At 39.4% G+C, this 24,735-nt stretch overlaps 1 protein-coding gene across 1 annotated transcript; it reads left to right on the top strand.

Annotated features, from left to right (window-relative positions):
- The first annotated feature begins 811 nt into the window (after window positions 1-811).
- srms (src-related kinase lacking C-terminal regulatory tyrosine and N-terminal myristylation sites) lies at window positions 812-24,154 on the top strand. Its single transcript, XM_056423460.1, has 8 exons — window positions 812-4,116; window positions 6,736-6,857; window positions 13,974-14,140; window positions 17,678-17,825; window positions 18,523-18,681; window positions 19,906-20,087; window positions 20,680-20,836; window positions 21,980-24,154. Exons 1-8 carry the CDS (start codon window positions 3,734-3,736, stop codon window positions 22,177-22,179), a joined length of 1,518 nt encoding a protein of 505 aa, XP_056279435.1. The 5' UTR covers window positions 812-3,733; the 3' UTR covers window positions 22,180-24,154.
- Window positions 24,155-24,735: the final 581 nt, after the last annotated feature.

A 24,735-nucleotide genomic window follows, 5' to 3' on the forward strand; every position in this document is an offset into this window, starting at 1 on the left:
TTGGGCTATGAATTATGAACATTTTGGCATTAGTTTTATGCCAATTGGATAAAAATTGACCGCGCTATGGTAAAAAGAAGATTTTGACCTTTTCATGACCTTGACCTTTGACCCAATCGATCCCAAAATCTAATCAAATGGTCCCCGGATAATAACCAATCATCCCACCAAATTTCATGCGATTCGGTTTAATACTTTTTTAGTTATGCGAGTAACACGCATACAAATAAATAAATAAATACACGGCGATCAAAACATAACCTTCCGCATTTTCAAAGCGAAGGTAATGATGTTTTGTGTGGCAGACTAATTCACATGTGGTACTCTGAGTATGTGTGGCAGCAGGAAGGTGAATGTGGGATTGAGTTAAAGTACAGTTTGTGTGTTCATGGTAATGATCATGTGACCCAGTGCAACAGTGTGGATTAGTGATGTGTTTTTAATGGAGCTCTATGGCACAGAGGAACAAGGCGTATCAGGCTTTGACACACACACACACACACACACACACACACACACACATACAATACTTGTTAGTAAAGTTATTATACTTAACAAATAGCTCCTCTTTTACTGTATTTTTCTCAGACAGTCCTCACATTTGAACGGTGTTCTTAGTTTAGAGCACAACTAAACTTCTTATCCAAGAGTCAGTAGCATCATTCACGGTACCAACCGAGCACCAAGGAAAGCCTTGGTGCCTTTTTCAAGAAGCGAAAAAAACAATAATGAGAAATCACCGGTTGAGGTCATCAGTTGGACTGAAAACCTTTTGACTGTATCCGCGCCCAAAACAAGATAAGATCAGATAAGACATTCCTTTATTAGTCCCACAGTGGGGAAATTGCAGAATCACAGCAGTGGGTGTATATTAGAGCAGCAGTAAAAGATACAAATAAAATACAAAATACAATATTAAACATACAGAGCAATACAAAATATATATACACGGTAGTGATTAAAGTGTATTTTCAGCAGGTTAAAGTGTCCAGGATAAAGTGTTGAGTGTGTTTAAGTGTTTAAGTGGTTTTAGTGATCTACTGCAGTTTGTTGTGCAGCCTGACAGCAGCTGAAGGAAGGACTTGTGGTTCCTCTCCCTCAGACACCGGGGCTGAAGGAGCTGTGCAGAGCTGCTAGTGTCCTGCACGGGGTGGGAGGTGTGGTTCATCAGGGACGAGAGCTTAGCCAGCATCCTCCTGTGTCCCACCACCTCCACAGTATCCAGAGGACACCCCAGCACGAGGCTGGCCTTCTTTAACAGCTTGTTCAGCCTCTTCCTGTCAGCCGCTGCCATGCTGCTGCTCCAGAGGACCACTCCATAGAAGACGGCTGATGCCCCCACAGAGTCAAAGAAGGTCTTCAGGAATTCTCCCTGCACTCCAAAAGACCTCAGCCTCCTCAGCAGAAAGAGTCTGCTCTGTCCCTTTTTATAAAGTGCGTGTGCGTGGACAGCCCAGTCCAGCTTGTTGTTTAGGTGAACACCCAGGTACCATAAGATTTGACAATCTCAATGTCCAGTCCCTGGATGCTCACTGTTACCGGAGGAGAGCGTTTACCCCGGCGGGAGTCCACCACCAGCTCCTTGGTCTTACTGGAGTTGATGTGGAGGCGGTTTCGCTGGCACCATCCTAAAAAGACCTGGTTCAGTTCTCTGTACTCCCTGTCATCGTCGGCAGAGATGAGGCCGACGATTGCAGAGTCGTCAGAGAACTTTTGCAGGTAGACGTTATCAGAGTTGTGCTTGAAGTCCAAAATGTACCTCCTTCAAAAGGTACCACACATTCAGGCTGTGATTGACTAAATACATTTACAAGTGTAGCTCGTGTTAAATGATCACTCCTTTAAGAACAGGACATACTTGAATCACACTCCTCTTAGGTTTGTGTTTCTTCAATTAATTTGGAGCTGGACCGCCACCTAAAATTCATTCAATTTAATGATGCCTGAAGAAAAATGTGATGATTTTGATTCTTGCAGAAATTCATGATGATTTATATTTTATATGCGGTGCTCAGTTCATCCTACTTTTTGGGGAACGACGGTATTCGTATCATGCTGTAATGTTGCAGAACAGATGCAGGGCTCAAAGGCACAAAGGGAGGACCGCATGGTACAAAGACTGCAGTCATTCGACTCCACAGTCTCTAAACTCTAATTACTGACTCGCAGTAGTTGTACACCAGCCGGTCAAACTGTAATTTATACTTGTCTGTCCAAAATGTGTGATATATTGTCATTTGCATATGAATTATTGAGTTATTGCCAAAAAAAGGTGCTTACTGAGGTCCTAGTTACCTTTGACCACAAAATTATTGGCGTTTATGCCAATTTTTAAGAAATTAGCTCAAGGCATTCCTGCGATGTCACGTTCACGAGAATGGGACGTACGTACGTACGTACGTACGGTGGACGACACAAAAGCATAGTGTGGCATGATGAAAAGCAATCGGAAGATGAGATTAACATATTTTATCACTTAAAGACTCTACAGTTATTTAGTCTTAAGGATCCTGATCATACAGACTTGGTGTTATTTTCATTACTGAATAATCTGCCAAACAGAACCAGAGAATATTTGGACATTGTACTTGCAAAAGGCCTAAAAGAGGACTTTAGAATTGTAAAAAATGTTGCAGGTGTAAAAAAATCATCCTTAACCTTTGTTGTGTTATGGTTTCACAAATTATGAAGACAGTTGGAGAACATTTAGATCACATTGGCTGTAGGCTCTATAGTATGATGTTTTCCTTGGCAACTATTATGTTATTTCCAAAATGACATTTAATTATCAAATGTCTTGAAAATATTTACTGCCAGTTAGCCCAGCATGTTCACGTCTGGCTCCGACCCGGATGTTCAGGAAGCCAGAATTATTGTTCTCCCATGAGATAAGATAAACACTTTCTAAGTATATGGACCGGTGTATTAAATACAGTGAATATCTGTAAATCTGAAGATGTACATTGTTCTCACGATGTAACACAGATAAATACAATACAACAGAGTAGAACTTGACATACTCTGTTGGTGGAAACTACTGTTTAGCAAATACAGACTCCATCGTTGACACAATCAAAATGACCTTCAGGGGAAACTGTCCACGAGCCTAACTGGCACATGCACGCACACATGCACGCGCACACAAGCAAACACAAAAAACACAAAGGCAAACACACGCCCATTAGGCCCCTCCTCCCTGTCAGTACGCAGGTGTGTCAGCCTCAGTCGTTTGCAAAGCACCAAACCCAAACTTTTTACGCACCGTGCCGCCGCTTCACCTTCAGCGTGCTCGTTCCCCTTTGAGTATCAACTGCTGCAACGTTCATACCAGATTAGGATGGATTAAAATGTCTTCGGGTGCCATGCTCACATTCCCGGTTCGTTTTGTGTCGCACCGCCAAGTCCTCGCAGGGAACAGACCCGATTTGGATGCCCTCCATTGCCGTTTCCGCATTCCCGCAGCCGCCGTTACCACATCAGACGCGGAGCTCAGATCCATGATCGCAACAGAAAAAAACCGGTTCCTCCGGCTAATCTACACAAGCAGTGCTGTCGGTGCAGTATGTTTCCAGCTAGGGGAATAGAGGGAACCCGGAGGGCTGAACGGCTGGTCACTGCGGGCTGTAAAAGGCCGTTTTCAGCGGACTGAGTAAGTGTGAACCGCGCGTGTTATTGATCGGTGTCACGATCAAACCTGAAAGAACCCCGCCGCGGCGCTCCTTCATGTCCCGGGATGGAGAGTTGCTGTCGCTCCTGTATGCCGTGTTTCGGCCGGCTGTGGAACTACATATGGCCCGACTTCCGCTACCCAAACGTTCCCAACAATAGCAACCATGTCATCGCCAATCCGGCCGCGCAGGCGGCGGAGATCCGCACCGTGTCCGGCGACATCCGCATCCCGTCTCCCAAGAAGCGGCCGGTGCAGCTTTACGCGGCGCTCTTCGACTTTGAGGCCCGCAGCGACGACGAGCTGACGGTGAAGGAGGGGGACAAGCTGTCGGTGATCGAGAAGCGGGGGGAGTACGTGCTGGCCAAAAAGCTGACCGGGTCCCTGCAGTCCGGACTGATCCCGGCGAACTACGTGGCTCTGCTGCAGGACGAGTTCGCCAAACACAAGTGAGGGTTGAAAATGCAACCTGTGCTATTATTATTATTATTATTATTATTATTATTGTTGTTGTTATTGTTATTTGTCCCCACAGCTCTTCTATGTTCCTTCATTCCTAAATGATAACATATCCGTGAGTCAGTGAGGATGTGTCAATGCATCCCTTAAGCCCACACAAGGTTGGCAGAATATTCAAAGGGCACATGGGGACATTTAAAGGGACGGGAGGTGTAGTGTAGTAGTATTTTACACCGCACATGAGCATCGGCATTAAACATTCATTCTGATAACTGATATCCTGAAAAGCTGTCTGGGTTTGACTTATCTGCTGTTGGTGCAACGATATCAAACTTGTTTAGTCACTAATTAACACCACTACAAGGGCTCAAAGTACCTTTTTGATATCACCAACAATCTTGGAAGGAAATTATGTAATGTGGCTTATAAATGCCTTTCTGGTAGATTTCTACTCTTGAAGTCTGCTTTAAATCATATTGAGCTGAAACAATAGTTCATTTGTTTTGCCAATCAACAGCAATTAATTGGCAGCTGTTTTGATCAGTGACACATTTACTGATTCAATTTTTTTTATTTATTGATCTACTGTTTCTATGTCATTTAAACTGTATTATGTATTGAGTTAGTTGATGTAATGACAAAGAACATCTTTCTGCAACTATTTTCCAAGTTGTTTTCAAAGCAAAAATGCAACAAAAAAAGTACATACATAGTAGTACATATACTATATACATGTGCTACGTCCCGTTTTGTCCATTCGAGAGGATAAGGAGGCACCTTGCATCAGCATGACGTGTAACAACAAGGAATTTATATTAAAAAGATTGGCCTCATTGTCACCAAACACCGATCCAGCAATTTAACTTAATGTGCTGCAAAAGAGTATTTTAATTATAGATTACTTTCTTAAATAATGATTTGATCCCTGATAAATCTGAAAATAGTATTACAAAATATATTCTAATTGAAAAATACAAAATATTTTTGTTGGACTGAGATTCCAAATCCAAAAATATATTAAATATACTGTTACAGAAGACTAAAAACTACAAATATTCGCATTTGAGAAGGTGGAACATTTGCCATTTAGGATATACGATTAATACTATGCATAATATTTGCATCTTGCTTATCCATTAAAAAAACTAATAATTTAACATGGAGCCAGTATCCTCATGGCGTCCAAAGCAAAGTTTAGCACAACTGTCTGGAGGTACAACAACGACAACAACAACAACAACAACAACAACGACCTCTGCTGCTGTAGAACCAGACTGGAGCTAAAAGTTGCCCAGAAGCTGCAGCTGCAGGTCCTCCATTATTCATTCAGCCTGCAGGGAGTCGTCATGTTTCAGCACACCGCTCTGCCTCTTTCGGTTGACTTCTGTCTATGTTCATGCTGCCATCCGAACACTGATCACAAATGTCCCACTGTCCACAAACACAACACTGAAACTGAAGAAAGGACATCAAAACAATCATAACATCTGACTTCTTTACAAAAATGTTGACGCTTCATTCTTTGTTCCAATGACGAACGTCAACCCATGACAGGAACTATTTTAAGCCGAAGAATAAGCAACCAAAAAGATCAAAGCATCACAATTCTTATAATAATCCAGTGATGAGTTCATGCAGTGCTCGCTGTGCTTTCTGCTCTTTATTATCTCCTCCATCATCATTGTAACATTCCTATAAGTAGATAAGCTCTGCTGCAAGTCAGTATACAGTGTGTGTGTGTGTGAGAAAACTGTTTTAATTAGTAATTTTGTTTCCCCTGTGATGAGGCTTTATGATATTCTAATGCTATTACTGTGGTGCACAATAAATTATGACCTCCTTAACTGATTAGTTGGTTCATCAATCCTTTTATCAATAAATGTTTGATAATGTAGAAGAGCTCCAAGATAATGTTAAGACCAACAGTCCAAAAATATCAAATTTGTAGTGATGTAGAACAGCAATAATAATGAATAATGGCAGAAACGACTGATTGATCCATTGATTAGTATTTTTACTCCTGTCGTATCCTCTTCTGTATCCCTGCCATATTTCCATAGAAACCTCTTGTGAAGGTACATTAATCCTACATGTATCACTACTGTACAATATGTCTGGGTTCTGTTATTCATAAGCTGTGCTGGTTCTTGAGTAGCAGGCTATTGTTACTGTTAGTGGAACCTGAATGTCAGGCAGAGCAGGCGCGCCCTCCCTGATAACTGAAAGTACACAAAGGTCAGTTTCTGTATCGTAACAAGCAGGCAGGACTAAACAACACTTTAGCTCTACAAGCTTGTAAAGAGTAACAATATGCACACAGTGGGGCTTCAGATTGAGGCCCAATATGATATCTGTGTGTGTGTGTGTGTGTGTGTGTATATCTACAGACAGGTTTTCTCTGTGTGTGCTTCTGCATGTCTGCATTTACATACAACACTTTTTTCTTGTCTTTGTTCACTCCCTTTTTTTATTAATTTGTCCATTTCCTGCCCACTTTCTCTTTTTTTCATAAATTATTCTGTTTTTAATGTAACATATCTGCTCATCCATTTATCCCACAATCATTCTTCATCCATCTTGTCCGTGTGTCTTATCTGTCCGCTTTGAAGGTGGTACTATGGGAATATAAACCGGGTGAAAGCTGAGAAGCTGCTGCTGGCTTCCCAAAACAAAGATGGCTCCTTCCTGGTTCGCATCAGTGAGAGTCACAGCGATGAGTACACAATCTCTGGTAAGTGGCACCGCCTATCCATCCACCTGTTCACAAAAGTGACCTCTTTCCTCTCGTTTTCTTTCGCTTTCATCTTTCTTTGTTTCTCATCATGTCTTCTTTATATTTATTCGACGGCCTCCTTCAAACTATTCTTCCCACTCCGACTTCTTTTTATTCCTTCTTGTTTTGTTTGCTTTTTTTATGGAGCTGAATCTGAACCTAATGCAGTGAATTAAACAAGTTGTAAAAAGGGGATAGTGCAGCTTTTGTGCACAAATAAGACCTCAGAAATCATGTAACCTTCAAAGCACCTGTAAAAGGGTTAAATGACCCCAAACTGTGCTGCCAAGCAAACTGTGTCTCACAGCTCCTGTGCTACCTGCACATATTTAAATGAATTAATATGCAAATGTTTGGCTCAATGTGTCCCCCTCTATGCAGATGAGCCTCATTGGAGTCTGATTCTTAAAATCAACACGCAGCCACAGTGAAACTATTAGTGGTCACGGAAGAGGATTTAAAAGGGGCGTCTGCTCAAACTCCTTTATTATGGGATCCAGTGACAGTTGTGTGAGGAATAATACATGATTAAATCTTCCCTACATGTACATTCTAAAAATACATGAGAACAAAATTAATGAAAGTTAAGGTTATTTTATAAATGAGTCTTTAAATATTCTACTCCCTCTGAAAAACATTTGCACTGTTAAATTTGCACTCATCTGCAAAACTTAACAAGCTTGTTTACACAGTAATATAATGAAATCTTTTGTGAATGGGACCTTGAGACATGGCTGTCGGTGGTTGCAAGCAGTGCAAAATGTATGGTACCGTCAGCGGCCACAATCCATTCTTCTAGAATCCGTCCCTCTGACTTTCACTCTTGGGAAATTCAAGATTTTCCAGAAACTCCATAACAGTGGCTGAGACTAGGATAACAGTCAAGAGTAGCACACGTATCCAAGAGCCATCCATAACCTCAGTTACCGAGTAAGTCTGCAGCAGCAACATCTTTGAGTGTATAGATTTGATCTGATGAATCAACTTCAACTCATTTACAGAGGCGGCATGAAGACATGTTGGAGTCTCATCTAGCCACTTGCTAGCAGCTACATTTTCTAAGTGGCATAAAAGCTTAAGAAATATTTATTCATATTACCGTAACCAAAACCCCTTCAAAAAACCTATTAACTTGGAGATGATGAAGGGCTAAGGCAAACACTCTGACATTTCAGGTTTAACAACTCATTCCTGCAGCACACTATAAACAATTTCTCAAAAAAGAGAAACCTAATCAGAAATGATTGATGAGGAATCAGCAATTGATTTTCTGTAGCTCTTCTTATATTTAATTGATTCATTTAGTTATGGGATTTATATCGAAATGCATCAAAGTGTATGTATTTGCATATATTTTCCTCGATTGCAGTGCTTTTGTTTTGGTGGGAATCATGTTGTCATTTGCTACATTGCTTCTTCCCCTCCTATCTTTTTTTCTTCATCCATTCTTTCCTCCATTCATCACCCCCTCCAGCCACTGTCAACCTTAATCTCCCTGCCTTCGATTTTCTCTCCCTGCTCCCACTATAGCGGGCAGGAGGTGACAACTTGCCCTCAGGCAGCCATGTTGGAGGTTGACGTGGCAAAAAACGACTGATTGACGTTTTTTTCAACTGGTATGACTTTACTCGTTGTTGACTAGAAATAATTAATCTCTCTTTTGATTTTCGGATTTGGAGTTTGTTATTTTTTTTTCAACAGTCTGACCAGTTGCGTTGGGTCGATGTGACACTGTCTAATATCAGCATCGGGTCAGCTCCCTGTTAGAGTCCAGTGTTGCAAATGTTATATACAGTTATGGATGTGTCCACACATGCTTTAGGGTATGTTAACATAAAAGGAAAAGATAAATTCAATTCAATTCAATTCAGTTTATTTGTATATAGCTTTCTCACAATTTACAAATTTGTCTGAGTGCTTTTACACTGTACACATAGACATCCCATCCTCAAACCTCACATCGCGGACCAGGAAAAACAAAACTCACAACAAAAGGGGAAAAAAGAAACCTGAACCTGAGAGAGCAACAGGAGGAGGATCCTCCTAGGAGATGGAGAGATGCAAGAGATGTAATGTACAGACAGACAGAGAGTTAATGAATATGACCATGATGATGATGAGAGTGTGTAGGCATATTCTCACGATAGAGACCTCCAGACCTCCACGATCCATCAGGCAGATGGGATGGGGAGGAGGAGGGGAGTGGTCTGAGTCAGGACAGTGGCGTAGTCATGAGCAGGAATTCCAGATCCCAGACGCATCTCTGTATGATAGATGAAATGCCGCGGATAGGGTCCGGCGATGACACCAAGAAGAAGCAAGTCAAAAGCAGAGTGATTGAGAGATGAGACGTGGTGATGATTGAGAGAAAAAGAGAAGAAAAAAGGAGAGAAAAAGAGGAAAAGCATCCATAGCCCTATATATAAGCCCGCCCCCCGGCAATATAGGCGTTTAGAAGCAGGCAAGGCAAACTGGACCAGCAAACCTGATTCAGCCCTAACTATAAGCTCCTTCAAGTCCTGAGGTCTCAGTAAGTGTCCTCCCGGACTGAACTTGTTGAAAACCAGTGACTAAAAGCTTGCTGGTTCCATAAAAGGGCTCTGCTCTACTCTAGCAGACTCTAGGAACTACACTTTTAGTCTCTTAGAGTAGTGGCTTAAGTCGCATTTAGTGAATATGTTTCAGTGGGCAATATGGTAGACTTAAGAGCTTAAGATATGATGGAGCATCACCAATCAAGGCTTTGTAGGTTAAGAGAAGAATTTTAAAAGTGATTCTTGATTTACTGGGAGCCAGTGCAGTGCAGCTAGTGCAGGATTTAGTGATCTCTTTCTTAGTTTTAGTGAGGACCAACTGGCATATCTGGATCAACTCAATTGGAGCTCTAGAATTTTAGAGGTTGCAGATGGAGTTGCAGTAATCCAGTCTCGAACCACGTTTTTTTGTGACTTTTGAGACAAGATGTGCCTGATTTTGAAGATTTGCCTGATTTTTTGAAATATTACGAGATGATTAGAACTTATGGAAGAGATTTGCTTTACGGGAGTTAAAGGAAAGATAGATCAAAGAGGTGGTGTTGACAGATACTATGCTCATAGAATCCACATCACCAGATAATTGATCTCTCAACCATCACCTCATCCTTGAAACGATAATTTTTGTTATTAAAATTACGGTTGTTTTAGTCATAGTTTACAATTCTTTATGTTTCATGTTCATTTTTATGGTTTTGAATGTTTGGTTGAATTGCTCTCCTATGCTCTTGCTTGCTTTGTTTTTCGACATAAATAAGTTTGTGTAATAGTGCCGAAAGTAATAAAGCTAATGTAGAAAGTGTTTAAGAAATATGTATTGAAGGGAGTAATGATAATAAATAAATTGGTCCCAGGAACGAAACTTGTGGAACTCGTTGCTAATTTAATCATCGACCAGGCTCAGAATAAACAAAATAGATCACTGAAATGATAGTTAAAAAACCGCTCAAAGCTCGTGGTGAATTATGCAAAATCAGAATCTAGGTCTCACTCTAACAGTCAGTCAACATAGGTTATGTCATGAGGTCCCATTCAAAGTGAGAGTCCTTTTCTCTTCTGCTGTCTCATTTTCTTAAGAGGTTTAAATTTTTCGCCAGTGCTGTTGCAATGCTCTTGTTTGATAAATCTTTCTTTAGAAATCACAATAAACTAGAATGATGTCGAAATAATGGAACCCAAGTTATCCTGGAGAGGATCTAGAGAGGATTAGGAAGGGAGGAGTGCTCAGGGATCTACGATAACCTATTATCTTGAAGGAGAGAGGATAAACAAGAGATAATTAATGCCAGCCACCTTGAAGGTAATAAGAGCAAGCCTGTTAGCTGCAAAAATCTAGAAGAATTGAGCAGCCATAAACGCCAAAACGTCTTAAAGCAGCTAAAAGCCATGAAACCAAGAGAAAGACGAGATCACGATGGGAAAATAGAAAACCGGTTGAAAATAATTGATAGGAGAAAACTATAAAACCTACAAATTCCACGCGTTGGTTTCCTAGGCTGTCCATCCACAGGTACAGGAACTGGTTAATCTGTTTTTATAGGCTTGTCCTAATAGTTAAAGTAATTAAAGCATATCATACTTGTCTATAATAAAAGTCATTAAGGATTAGGGGGGCTTATGTTGTTACTATCAAGTCTTGTAGGCTACATCTTTGTGCTGAAGGATTCAAGAGAATTTTATTTTTTTGGTTATATTCTCTATTAGTTGGCTATATTTAATGGAGGCTGGGGGATATGTTTTAAGACTATCTCGCCAAACTAAGCGGGCTTCTTCGAGATTATTAGAACGCCATCAGCTTTTCTAGTGAGGGCTGCTCAGTTCAGTGTTTGAGGGTTCTCTTTCTTCTTCAGCTATGGGCGCGCACAGTCTTCCTCATCCTCAGAAGGCCTAGTGTCCTTCCAAGTGAGGATTGCAGGGTCATTCTCAAGATGACCAGGATCACCTCTGTTAGATGATCAAGGGGGGAGAATCATCACGAGACAGAGTCACTGTGTTATATTGAGACGACAGGAATTTAAGTTAGAAGAAGAACTAGCTTTAGTTGTTAGAGTTAGACATCTAGTGTAGAAATCTTTACACCACGGAGTGAACTATTAGTAGAAGAGCAAAAGTTATGAGTGGGAAGGATGTGAAAGTTTGACAAGCGGTGAAGACGACTCAATGCTCAACAAAAACAATGTCAAGTAAGCTGTGGGTTTCTTGTACAATGCTGGTGTGAAAATGAGGATCCACAAAGACAGAAGCCAATCGAGTCCAACAAGGAGATGAATCCATATTAAAAACTAATTCAAACATCTACAACATCATAAAATCTCCACCACAATAATAAAAATAAGTTTTAAGAACCAAAAACAATATATATTATTGAATTGGCAAATATAGTGAATAATGACCTAGATAGAATGTGTTTTCCAGGTTGGATGTGAGCTGAATTTGGTCAAGGGAAAGATGAAAGACTACATTTTGGCTTTCAAATGAGGTAGAAATTCGATTAGGATTAATTCTATTCACCTCCCTATTCACCTCGCTCATGATTCAAGGTCATTGTAGTGTCGAGGATGGAGTATATTACTTTAGGAACATAGTCATTATATTCACTATACACTCAAAGCTCAGCCTAAGTTATGTAACATAACATAATGCAATTGATCATCTGATATCATTCAGAAGACACAGCTTTTAATATTTAGAGAAAAGATCAATAGGACCAATTTTATTGTTTTATCAAATATTTGCTGCTGTGCTGATAAATTGTGTTAACTTTGTCTGCCTTATTTGATTTTAAAGAAATCGCTGGCACTGAATTGGACAACACATTTAGCATCGCAGTTCATTCGTTTTTGATTCAAGAAATACAATTGGCACGTGATGTTGTGGTTTTGGTTGTTCGTTAAGCTGTAGAAGCAGCATTTAAATCTCACTTAACTCCGTGAATAAGTGAGCGTTTGAGGCGTTTGTAGAACCAATTCTTTTGTTCCAAGTCAATGCCAAAGTTTTGAAAACGTGACTACTCTTTCTGCTGTACTGCTGGTACCGTTGGAGCGCGATTAGACCTGGAGACTAATGGCGTCCCGGAGACGCTAACAAAATGTCCCTGAGTATCACACATTGTATACAACAAATGTGTGTTCAAGTCAGCAGGAGGAGAGATGGCAGCATGAGCTGTCAGCACCCCTTGGACGGCACAATCCTGCTTAGCTTAATAATGGCTGTTTGGATTAGCGTTGGAGCGAGCCAGGCTAGCTGTTCCCCCCCCCAAAATGAGTCATCATGCTAAGCTAAATTAAGCTAAGCTAATCACCTCCTGCTCTGTTGTCCTACTTGATATACAGACATTACATTTAGTATCTTGCCTTACTCGATGTAAAAATATAAGTACATTCCCAAAATGTTGAACTCTAACTTTGCTGTAGCCTATCTAATGGTTGTAAAGTATAATGTCCAAACACACATTTATGAATGAGCCCACAGACAATGTTCGAATGGACCTCCTAAGATGTGTGACTGTAAAGCCTTAAAGTTATTTCTCCCTCTCCTCTGCATGACCTCCATCTTATTTCGCTCTCAGCTCCATTCTCTTATTTTCGCATTCTGGCTTTCACCATTTTCCCATCTGCATTTTTTTCCTTTCCACTCCTCCGTCCACTTCTTCCTCTATCCAGTCCTCCCTCTCTACCCTTCCCACCCTTCTTCAATGTCATCTATGTCCAAAAGGGAAAATGCTGCAGTTGGATGTTCAATTTTCAATGTGCTGGTCCTCTTGAAATATGCATCATCAGGACTCTGTGTGCATGCATGCTTGAGAGTGAAGGCAGAACTGACCATCAGACAATTGCACACATTTGCATCTGATTTACTGTCTTTCCTTTGACTATATAAATGCAACCATCTTCTTGTTCTTGGGCATTTAATAATAGAGTTTGTGTTTTTCTGTGAGGACTAAACATATGGTGTACCTGTCTGAATCTAGTCCTTCTACATGTTGGCGTATTTTGCTGTCAGTCCATATTTTATTATAATTGCTAGTCTCCTATCAATGATGATCCCATATAGCTGCATTTTGAAGGAAACACATTTTCTGTAGAGTTTCCTTTTTATCAAAATGCGATTGTTATCGCAGTATGGCCAACTGCAATTTCTGAATCAATTGTAGGAGGTGTAATATTTGTGGAATGTGAAATTGTCAAAACCCTATTTAAAATTAAATATTGTTGTGCAGATTTTTTCCTTACATCATATTGCACATACTTCAGAGAGCATCTTTGTTTGTTATAAAATCACAACTTAATAATTGTAATATGTTATGCAATGAAAAGGATGACTCGTCATCATTCCTTCTATATATCTTAAACATAAAGTACCTCAAATGCCATTTTCTGCTTGTGACAAAAGACTGAAATGATAAATTCTGAGTTTGATACTGAAATATTAAGATTTGAAGAAACTTAATGAATGAGTCCTTTTATTTAGGATCTCACTATTTGTGTATTTAAACATGCAATATGTGACCACACATATAACTGGCGTGTCCCTCTTACAGCCCGAAGTGAGGGAAAAGTGTACCACTTCAGGATTCAGCGCTCGACCATCGGGGCGTACTTCGTCTCAGATAAGATCTCCTTCGCTACGCTTGGAGAGCTGATCTCCTACTACCAGAAAAACCCTCGCAGCCTGGGAGTGCTGCTGGAGGAGGCCTGCGCTCAGCAGGTAGGACACTGGAGATGCACTTAAAAACACACCGTTATTAGTTCATTCTTGTGAGTACCAAATGAGATGAGGAATAAATTGCCCCTAACCTTAAAGTGATGACTGTAATGTGTAATGGGCTCGGGTGGCTCGAAGTGATGAACCTGTAAAGACCATTATCACAAAACTCAACGGTGTCTTAGCGGTTGTTGTTTTGGTTTTATAGCCAACAGCTGTCCTGTTTTGTTCAATCTCAGTGCTCTTATTATCCTTGCTTCAGCTTCTTTTTTTTCCCAAAACAGACTAGCTGGCTAATGTAATGGAACATTTAGCAAAACATTTCCCCTGGGACATAATACAGTTGAGTCAGACATTTCCCTCGTGCCCTGTGTTGGCCACAAAGGAGCTAAAAGGAGGGTGAATACTGAATTAATATATTTGAGATGGCCAGAAACACAAGTCCAAATGAATGCTGATGTTGCTATGTGTCAGGTGGATTTGTGGACAAGCGGCTGTTTACCAACAAATGAACTATTACCACATTTAAAAGTTCATAATGTGTCTGTGTTCAGCTTTATTCTCCTCTCTGTTAACATCATTGTTTGACAGTGAATTAATGTGTGCGTACCATTATGTGATATGATTTACAACGAATAAAATGATCGGTGCATTCTCTGGACCTCTGGCACAGTGCATCTAAAAAGTCACTGAGTAGGATGTCTAAAACTTAATAGTACAAACATAATTGATAGTATTGTATATCCAATAGAAGACAGCAGTAAAAACAATCATAGTATAGTTTTTGAAGTAATTGTATCATATGTCAATGTAAAAAAATCCCAGTATAGTATGCAAAGTCAAAAATTGTGTCAGTATATCATTAAATAAAAAGGTCTTCTTGAATATTGTTTTTGTAGTATTTCGCAATGAAAAGCCAGCAGACACTGATGACTAATACGTTTCCACCGATGATGAAACTTCAAGTTAATTTCAGGCAGCAAATGTTGTAGTTCTTAATCGGAGCATCTTTTGTCTCTGCAGTAGGAATCCACAACAAAGACTCTGAATTGATCTTTCTATTGTTGCTCTGCAGCGGGAAGCTAACAAGTGCTGTCCTGTGCTTGATATGCATGAATTAATAAGAGGCAAACATATTTTGGTGTAATTAAGCAGAGAATAAAATCATGTGGCATTGATTTAATTACTCACGCTATCTCTGCCCTGCAGCTTACATTAAACCCCCAGCGAGTAATATTCTTTATTCATGGTTCATCAGTTCGAGACTGGCGAGAGACGACGTTTTCACTTCAGTCTGAGAAACCACCTATTTTTTTTTTAAACTGCAATTATTTACATTTTAGAAACAATTGCATCAGAAATACAGAGAGGTGTTTTGGATATAGGTTTTCCTTGATGGATAAAAAGTGTGTGAGGACATAAAGTACATTTGACTACTGGATCAGAGCCCGCTCAGTGACTCCTCCTCTTCTCTCTTCCCTTCCAGAGGAGGCTGTGAGTCTGAGGCCACGGATACACTGAGGCAGAAAAGCACACATCATATGCATACATGAACACATGCAAATACAACACACATATTCTACACAAATGCATGTTCAACATGCAGATTCATACACAAACACTAACTACATAAAACAAACCTGAATGGAGGTATTTTCTCACATGAGAAGCAAACTGGCAGGAAAGTGGAGTACAGATGAAAAATGTACAGAACACATTCACGTTTTTTATATTTTATACTTCAATATTTTATTATCTTTTATAGAAACGTAATGATCTTTTCATTACATCTAATGATTGATTGGCGAGTTGGTCGTCTTTTCCTGACTCTTGAACCTGCTTCTGTGATTCAAGAAAGCTGTTCTAACATTTTAAAGTTCCACTCGATGTGATGAAATGTCCTTACAGCAGCTAACTTTTGGTATTCGGAATTAAACATATTTATATTTGGTCTTCAAACCTTTAGCGGTGACCTAGAAATACATCCAGCAACAATTCAACATTTTCAAAAAAGATACGACTCTTCATAGCTCAGTGTATGAAGAGTTGTACACCTCCCGGCTGTAAAGGATTTACGTTTTCAGTTTTGAATCCAAAATATAATATTTATATATATCCTCAGTACTTTTTAAGCAAAGATGTGTTTTCACTCATTTCTTCTGCAGCATCAGTGGACTTAAACAGTCTGTTTGATCAACCAGTCCTTCCAACGCAATAATGAAACTACTTTTAGAAAATAAACACTCACATTTAGCTTTAAAAGCTCCAGTTTTTACCAGTAAAACAAGTCACAAATGATGCTTTCAATCACTTTTTATTGCACAAGATCTTGTTTTCTGTAATTATGTAGCCAACAAACATGGTCAATAAAATCGGATTAAGCATTGTTTTGAGGACATGTCTGATAGCTTTTAATCTAAAACAGATTCATGCTGCTGTTTAAATGCCTAATAAACGGTACAAGTGGTTACATTTTTCAAATTTCAAGCCAGTAGTGAGATTATGCCATGCATAATTATAAATGAAGGAAGACATTTTAATTTAACGGATTAAATAAATAATCTGCCAAACCATTTTATTATCATAATTATTCATGATGTGAAAACCAATGATAGATATTTGTATGGTGTTAAAAACAACAACTAAAACTCTCTCTGTATGAAGTAAAAGATGTGGCAGCAGACTGAAACCAAATGTCTTTTATTTCAATGTCCTTCTTCATTTCTGTGTGTTTTGCACTATATGAAATGAATGTGTTTAACATGTACTTTAAAGCAACAAGTTGCCTGATTAACATTTCTAATTTTTTTAATATATAAAATCAAATAGATTTTTAGAGTCGTATTTATGTGAACGATGATTATTTCTTATTTAATTTATAATTCAAGTTTTTTATAACCAATCATTTTATTTTATTTCATTTTATGTTCCTTAAAGCACTTGATCATTCCAACAATGTTCTTCATGACCTGATTGTTACTTATAATACATTTGTCATAACATATTTGAATTCACTTGCCATTTATTAAACCTATTGCTTTTATTTATTCATTGATTCGTTTTTCATTTATCTTTTTTAAATGAGAACATTTGTAATCACATCAGAACCGTTTTGCATCAGGAGAGAATTAATATAATTAATGGGTGTTTTTTATGTAGCCCTGTTTGGTTTCTCACACTCTCTCCACGTCACGGCCAGACAACCACACAACCAGCATTCAAGACGTGTCCAAAAACCAACAAGTTCCCACAATATGTAATTCAATGAGTCCACAATCAAAGAAGTGTTTTATTCAACACCTTCTTTGGTCTTTTCTAGATTTCACAATTCCTTCACGTTACGAATCAAAAAGGTATCATGTAAATTCACCACCTTGTATTGTGCAGAGTGGGGAGTTATGATATTTAAAATGCACGATTCCTCTGTTGGAAACATTTTAATAAGTTTTGTATTTGTCTGTTTGTGATCCAGCATCATCTGCACACATATTTTAAACCGTTGTTATTTTAAAGTGGTCTGGACTCACCCTTTTTGTGCAGCGGGAGCTGTTTGACATGGAGCCGTGGGAGAGACCGCGAGAGGAGTTCAGACTCCACAAGAAACTGGGAGAGGGACACTTTGGAGAGGTGTGGGAGGCTCTGTGGACCACGGAGAACAAGAAGGTGGCCATAAAGACACTAAAACAAGGTACACATACAGGGAGGTACTGTGAAGAGTGTAAAGCATGCGATTGAAGCTCATGTTAGAAATATTTCTGGGTTAAAGGGTTTTAAAAAGGTATTTTCTTCATCATAAACTAAGTTTGTTTTGAATATTTAAATTTTCAATTTAAACCATTTTCTGCTGAGCTCCAATTACACACTTCTAATCAGATGCACCTTCAAATGGGGAACGACACTGAAGGAGAACATTTCTGGTTTCTTTCACTCCTTAATACTTTACATTTCCATCAAAATAAGTGCCTCCAATGTACCCGAGGGGGCAGTTGATACTCTTTAAGTCTGTGCACACTGACATCAGTGGCTTTCATGAATATTTTGCTGTTTGGTCGTGACACTTGCAAGGAAACAGAAGTAGTCCAATGTAACACAATCCATATACCAAAGTATACAATCTGGAATATTGGCTTGCATGTTTTTGGTTGGCCAACGCAGGAAGGTACCAACAACCCTGGTGGAGAAGAGCAAAAACAAGTTGTTTATTCATTAAAAGCAGAAAAAGCTGCTTAAATATTATTTATCGAAAAGGGTGTACAATTTAGAGAAATGTGTGGAGAAGAGAAAATGTGGTTGTAAAGATGGCTCTGAATGTAAAGCCAAATGAATGACATGAAACGAGTTGAACAATAAGAAGATGGTTGATCGTTATGTTTCTACTCCTCCAGAGGACACGAAGCAGGACGAGTTCGTCAAGGAGGTTCAGGCATTGAAGAGCCTCCATCACCCCAAGCTGATCCAGCTGCTGGCCATGTGCTCCAGAGGAGAGCCGGTCTACATCGTGACCGAGCTCATGAAGAAAGGAAGCCTCAAGGCCTACCTCGCCTGTGAGTGCTGAAACAAACACACGCACACACACACACACACACACACACACACATACCTCAGCCAGAGTTATAAAATTCCAAAAATGTACAAAGACGATACAGTGTTTGGTATCTCCAGAAAAAGATGACGTGTCTGTGCTTCAGTTCCTCAACAAAGTGTTTAATGTTCTTTTCTAAGCGGCACACGACATGAGAGAGGAGAGTCCACTGTTGCTTTAATATGCAACGAGGTTCAGAACAGGAAGTTGATTTAGCTTTTCTTGGGGTTTGAGAAATTCAACCCTTACCTCAGACTTTTTTTTTTAAACCCTCTGAAGCAGGATTTAGTTCAAGTGACAGTTTAATCTCTACCCCTTGAATCCAAAGGAAATTGAATTATAATGTGGCAGCTTTGCTCAGCAGAGAAATATTGTTCTGACATTTTACAAAAGGCGTTAATCACCATTAATTTACATTACATATATTTTCTTATCTGCACAGCAACTAACAATCAGTTTGATGGGTCATTTACAGTCAAACTGCAGAACAGAGCAAACCGTGCACCACTCATTTGCTGTGCAGCTTCTCACATCTAGCTCCTGTCCTGATTGTGATGTGACATATAATGTAATAATAAATGCAAAAGGAAATTATGCAAATACATCTTCACTGTGGCACTTGATTCTTTCAAGATTAAAACGGTGCCATGTATACAATTTGGCCACATGCTCCAAATACATAGTTGTCAACATTTGACCGTACAAGTTGTTTTCTCATTTCTGCCACAAATGATGACCGTACATTTAGAATGTGTTGACCCAGTGGTAGAGGTCAAATGCTGACCCCCTGATTGTTCAGAACATGTGGCGAAACGAAAATACAAAACATAGTTTTCTCATTTTTTCCAATTTGGATTTAATCCAACTATCTACACCCACACGGACCATGGATACATTTTGGTTAAGTTTCGTTTGGGCAGATGAGGGTGACGTTGCCTTGTAGCAACAGGATTCTTTGACAGATTTCTTAACTTTACAAGGCAGAATAACTTCTGTAAAAAAAGACAACTACTGTTGCAAATATGCTATAGACCTGGGCAAGGATTATTGTATCATCTACATACAATTTACTAACTCAAAGGTTGATTCAGTGTCATATTTGATGTACAAAGCCATGCTTTCCCTCAGTTTCGCTGACGGTGTATGTATGTTTCCGTGCGTGTGTGGGGGGATGGGGGGGTTTCAGCTGCTGAAGGCCAGGTGCTGACATCAGCTCATCTGATCTACATGGGCAGTCAGATCGCAGAGGGCATGGCCTACCTGGAGGACAGAAACATCGTCCACAGGGACCTGGCGGCCAGAAACGTCCTTGTGGGAGAAGATCTGGTCTGCAAGGTGGCCGACTTTGGACTGGCTCGGATTATTAAGGTAAGCAGGTTGCCTGTGTGTAAGAGTGAGACAACATGAACTCGTAGTATGAAGACCAGGGTTTATGTTTATTGTCTATTAAGTATCTGTCAAGAACCATTTTCTTATTTTCGAATAACACTAATTATTTAACCATGTTGACTCGGAGAGCCCTGCAAAACAATTCCAATGTGTCTGGACTGTGGGTCTAGGCACAAATGGCAAATAAAAAACCTTGAACCTTGAATGTTAACTGTATTCTTTTTAAATATGTATCGTGTACTTTGTTGTTTCAGTGTAAATGTATGTAAATGTAATGCCTACCTCCATCGTCCAGTATCTGTCCAGTATAATGGAGCAGCACTCATATCTGCATCATGTACTTTGTTTGCGTGTAATAGTAACAAAAATGATTTTTAGGGGCCCAATGTGTTGGACCTGGAAGTTGTAATTACAGTTTGGCCTTAGTGTCACATTGGCTTCAAATCCCACCGCTTTTCCATGGGACTTAGTTTAGAGAGGATAATTCAAGATAACACCATCTTTTGTGGATTCATGGGAAATGTAAAGTAAAAGCGTGTGTAAATACAGTTTATTTTGTTTTTCTCTACAGGACAGTGTATACACAGCCAGTCGAAACACAAAGATCCCAGTGAGATGGACGGCTCCCGAAGCGGCCATTTACCAGAAGTTCTCCGTAAAGTCCGATGTCTGGTCATTCGGGGTCCTGCTGTATGAGATGATGTCACGTGGCAAGATGCCCTATGATGGTATGGTGTTGACTTCTTTCTACTTTAGAAATACATTTAACTACAGGGCATTTTAGCAGATTGATTCCAGTGTTTTAACCGGTTTATTAATCAGTGGGAAAACAACTCTACCAGTTACACAGTGGACTTACGGGTCTAGAAACAGTAGGAGGTACTGGGTGTGCCAATGATTGTGGGTTTATACCCTTCTGAGCTTATTATCAGAATCAGAATCAGAATCAGTTTTATTGGCCAAGTAGTTTGCACAACAAGGAATTTGTCTTGGTAAAGTGTCTCTGTGCTTACACAAAATGTACATTACAACACAGAACAAACAAAACAAGTAGTGCAGAAAGTATTATGTACTTTAACTGTGCCGATTTTGGTTTTGCAGTATTCTGACATTAGTTAATACAGTAGAATGCTGTCTTACGGAAAATAGATAAACAGATAAGCTGAACAATCTGGAAAGTATTCAGAGAAGATTCAGCATAACATTCAACAAAGAAACAGCATGGCACGGTAGTTTTTTTTTTTTTTCATCCAATGTTACTCGAACAGAAGAAATATAGTGCATTTACTTGACTATTTTCAGTGGCTTCACTGTCCCAAAAACTATTAAAAACACAACATTGAGTGACACTGTTACATTAGGTGACATGTTCCTTTATTACCATGAATACACAAACACACACACACACACACACACACACACACAGTCCTGCTGCCCAAAATCCACACTACGCACCAAATGTTTATTAATCCGCCGCTGACAATCGTCCCAAACAAATGCACTGTTTCCTCGTGTTTGATTTAAACTACAGTGAACAGCTGTTTAAGGAAATGATTTGGCTTTAAAAAAAATCTAAAGCAGGAAGACAAAAAGTCTTTTATTTTCTTTCAGAAACTAATGTATAAACACCAGCCTTATCATTTAAGTACTTAATCCATGAGTTCATAGCATGTACTTTCAAGAAAACTGAACATCTTTATTCAATATGTTGACTTTACCTTTCAAAGTTGAGCTGTTGCAGTGTTTCCTGATGTTATCATTGCTGTGGTTACTGGATATCGGCACGGTGTATTATCCCTGCCTGCAAAAGAAAATGTTACGGACTTGGTAAACTCCTTCCACTCTAATGCTTTGATATCACTCCATGTTAGGAAAAAGTAACAAGGAAGTGTTGGACCTGCTGTCGTCGGGGTTTCGGCTGCCCTGCCCAACACGCTGTCCTCAGAATATTTATCGCATCATGATGGATTGCTGGGCTGCCGAGCCCTCCAAGAGACCCTCCTTCCACGCCCTGCACAGCCAGTTGGATACAATATATGCCAGGATATATTTCAAGACTATAGAGGTATAGAAAGGGCAAGTTGTGGGGGGAAGAAGAGGACGATGAAAGCAGATTATCTGCAGCTGATCATCGACAGCAAGATGGACATCAATTATGGAAAGAGTCGGATGAAAACTTGCACGAAGTATTCTCCTCCCCCGTGCCACCCACTTCCACCACAGGGTATATGTATTTGAAGAACACAAAGGTCAAAGGATGGAGGGAGAAGAGCATTAAAAGCAAACATACGGAAGTGAATTGTTCAAAATAGGGAAGATGTTCGCCAAATAAAAATGAGGAACACTTCATTTCATAGGCTAAAGGAAAGCAAGATGGATAAAGACTGAAAATAGCCACGGAAATGTGTAAATACTCTCTGAAATCCAAACTGAACACTAAACCCCTCAGCACATTCACAGAACAAATTGTTTTTAATTTTATACCCTTTTGTGTTTTATAAATACTATTTTATTACCTCTCTGTGCAATGTCTGTGTATGCACACTTAAACATGTTATGAAGTCACAGGTCAGGACTTTAATCACCTGTCTTTTGACTGCAACCAATGCTAAATATTGAGTTATGTGCAATAATTACAGCTGGCTGGATTTTTTTAGCCATGTTGGAGGCCCAATGCTATGGACACTGATCCCTGATCGCTCTGTTACTCCAACACTTTGTCCGAAGTGAAATATCGCACCACTTGTTGCAATGATATTTGGTTCAAATCTTTGCTTTCCCCAACGGATGAACAATTGTGTTGATTACATGACTTTATTTTGCACCACAGTCGAGTCACAATTTCCTCTCGTCCAACGTTCCATCATATTATTAATTCCTAAACTTCCATCAGCTTCAGCTGTACTTTAAGATCAATGGATCGGATAGACCAAAGGTATCTGAATGATTAAGGAAACCAATAACTCTTTCGCTGTAATATGGCATGGGAGTCCAAATCCAAACAGTGTTCTCGATCTTTTTACCTGAGTCCCAAGAAAGTAAGGGAATGAGTATGTATTTCCAAAAATGTTGAGATATGAAGTGCTGCAGGAATGAATTCTAAAACCGGGAAATCATTTAACATTTTTGCACTTCCAGTTTCTTTGTCCTAAAGTCAGTGGTTATTTGTTAATGAGATTTTGGTGAGATGCTTGAAATAAGGTATGTGGTGAACACAAACCTAAGAGATGTTAACGCGTTGTTCTAAAACATTAAATACATACCCCTTGTGAATTTTGAAGCTTTTACGCGTCTCAAAAACCGCAGTTGCCAACGTGAAATCTAAAATAAAGTTTGAAGCTAAGTGGTGGTGTAAAGCCATCGGGGTGGAGCTTGTTAATTAAAATCATTGTTGTCCACAGTTTACTTGTGCATTAATTCAAAATCTAATGGAATTATCCCATTGACCTTTTGTTGAGGGAACCAGATCAATTCTAACTTCTGGGTAAACCTAAAAAAAAAACTGGTAATCCCTGCAGCAGTATCATTGGCATGCAAAGATGGACCCACGTTAACTTACTGCTGATATTTGCATGTTAGCTTGTGAATGAACATGCACGTAAAACTTAACGAGTAACATACTACATAAAAACATTGCCAGTCATTCGCATGTTGAGCATTTCAATAGAGGAGCACGATACAGCTAAGGCTGATAAAAGCTGAACCAAGTCAAGTTTGAGATCTTCTGAATTGGCCACTGTTAAGAAGATGGCCCATTTGATTTATGTGACCAAAATGGCCCATGTCAAAGTTAACATTTACCACATTAAACGTAAGCATCTAGTCTGTTCTCTTCATTTTTCATCATCCACCATTTATTTTCTATATCACACAATTGTACAACATTGTTGCAATGCAATTTGAGAACATTGCAACATTTGTCTTTTATGCATGTCCATATATACAGCAGACAAAGCCAAGTTCAGGGAACTTTAGCCATAATCACCTAATCACAAGATTGAGTTGTATATGTGCCGTCATGCAAAGAATAAAATATTTTAACTATTGTTTTGAAATGTCTTTTCATCATAACATCTAGTGGGTTTGTCTTGTGCTTAGAAATACACTCAGGAAGATCTCCAGAACAGAAATAATTGAAAGAATCAGCAATTAATGAATGAGTTTAAGGTGAGTACCTCACAAACAAGTGCAGGTGGGGAAATAATCTTCCTTGGAGTGGTCTGCTGGAGCAGCAGCATCTCGACAGCAGACAGGAAGAAACTAAACAAACTCATCCAGTCCACTGGATAGGGCGGAGTGGTGGGAGACAGGAGGAGGATGGCTCAGCTCTCATCCCTGATGGGCCACACCTCCCACCCCGTGCAGGACACTGTACAGCTGCTTGATCCCCGGTGTGTGACGGAGAGGTCAGGCTCCCAATATAGACCACAACACACTTAAAACCTATGCAATATAAATAGACTGTGTAATACTAGTTATAATAGTAATTATATATATATTATATCAGTTATTTGGGATTAGTTACTGTTTTGTATTGCTTATTTATAATACTTGGTTTTGATCTTGGTTCTTTCTCTATCTTGTTAGTAGATACACTTTGCACTAAACCCTGTGCGGCTGTAAATCG

This window comes from Pseudoliparis swirei, chromosome 9 (genome assembly GCF_029220125.1).
Source record: "Pseudoliparis swirei isolate HS2019 ecotype Mariana Trench chromosome 9, NWPU_hadal_v1, whole genome shotgun sequence".
NCBI lineage: Eukaryota > Metazoa > Chordata > Actinopteri > Perciformes > Liparidae > Pseudoliparis > Pseudoliparis swirei.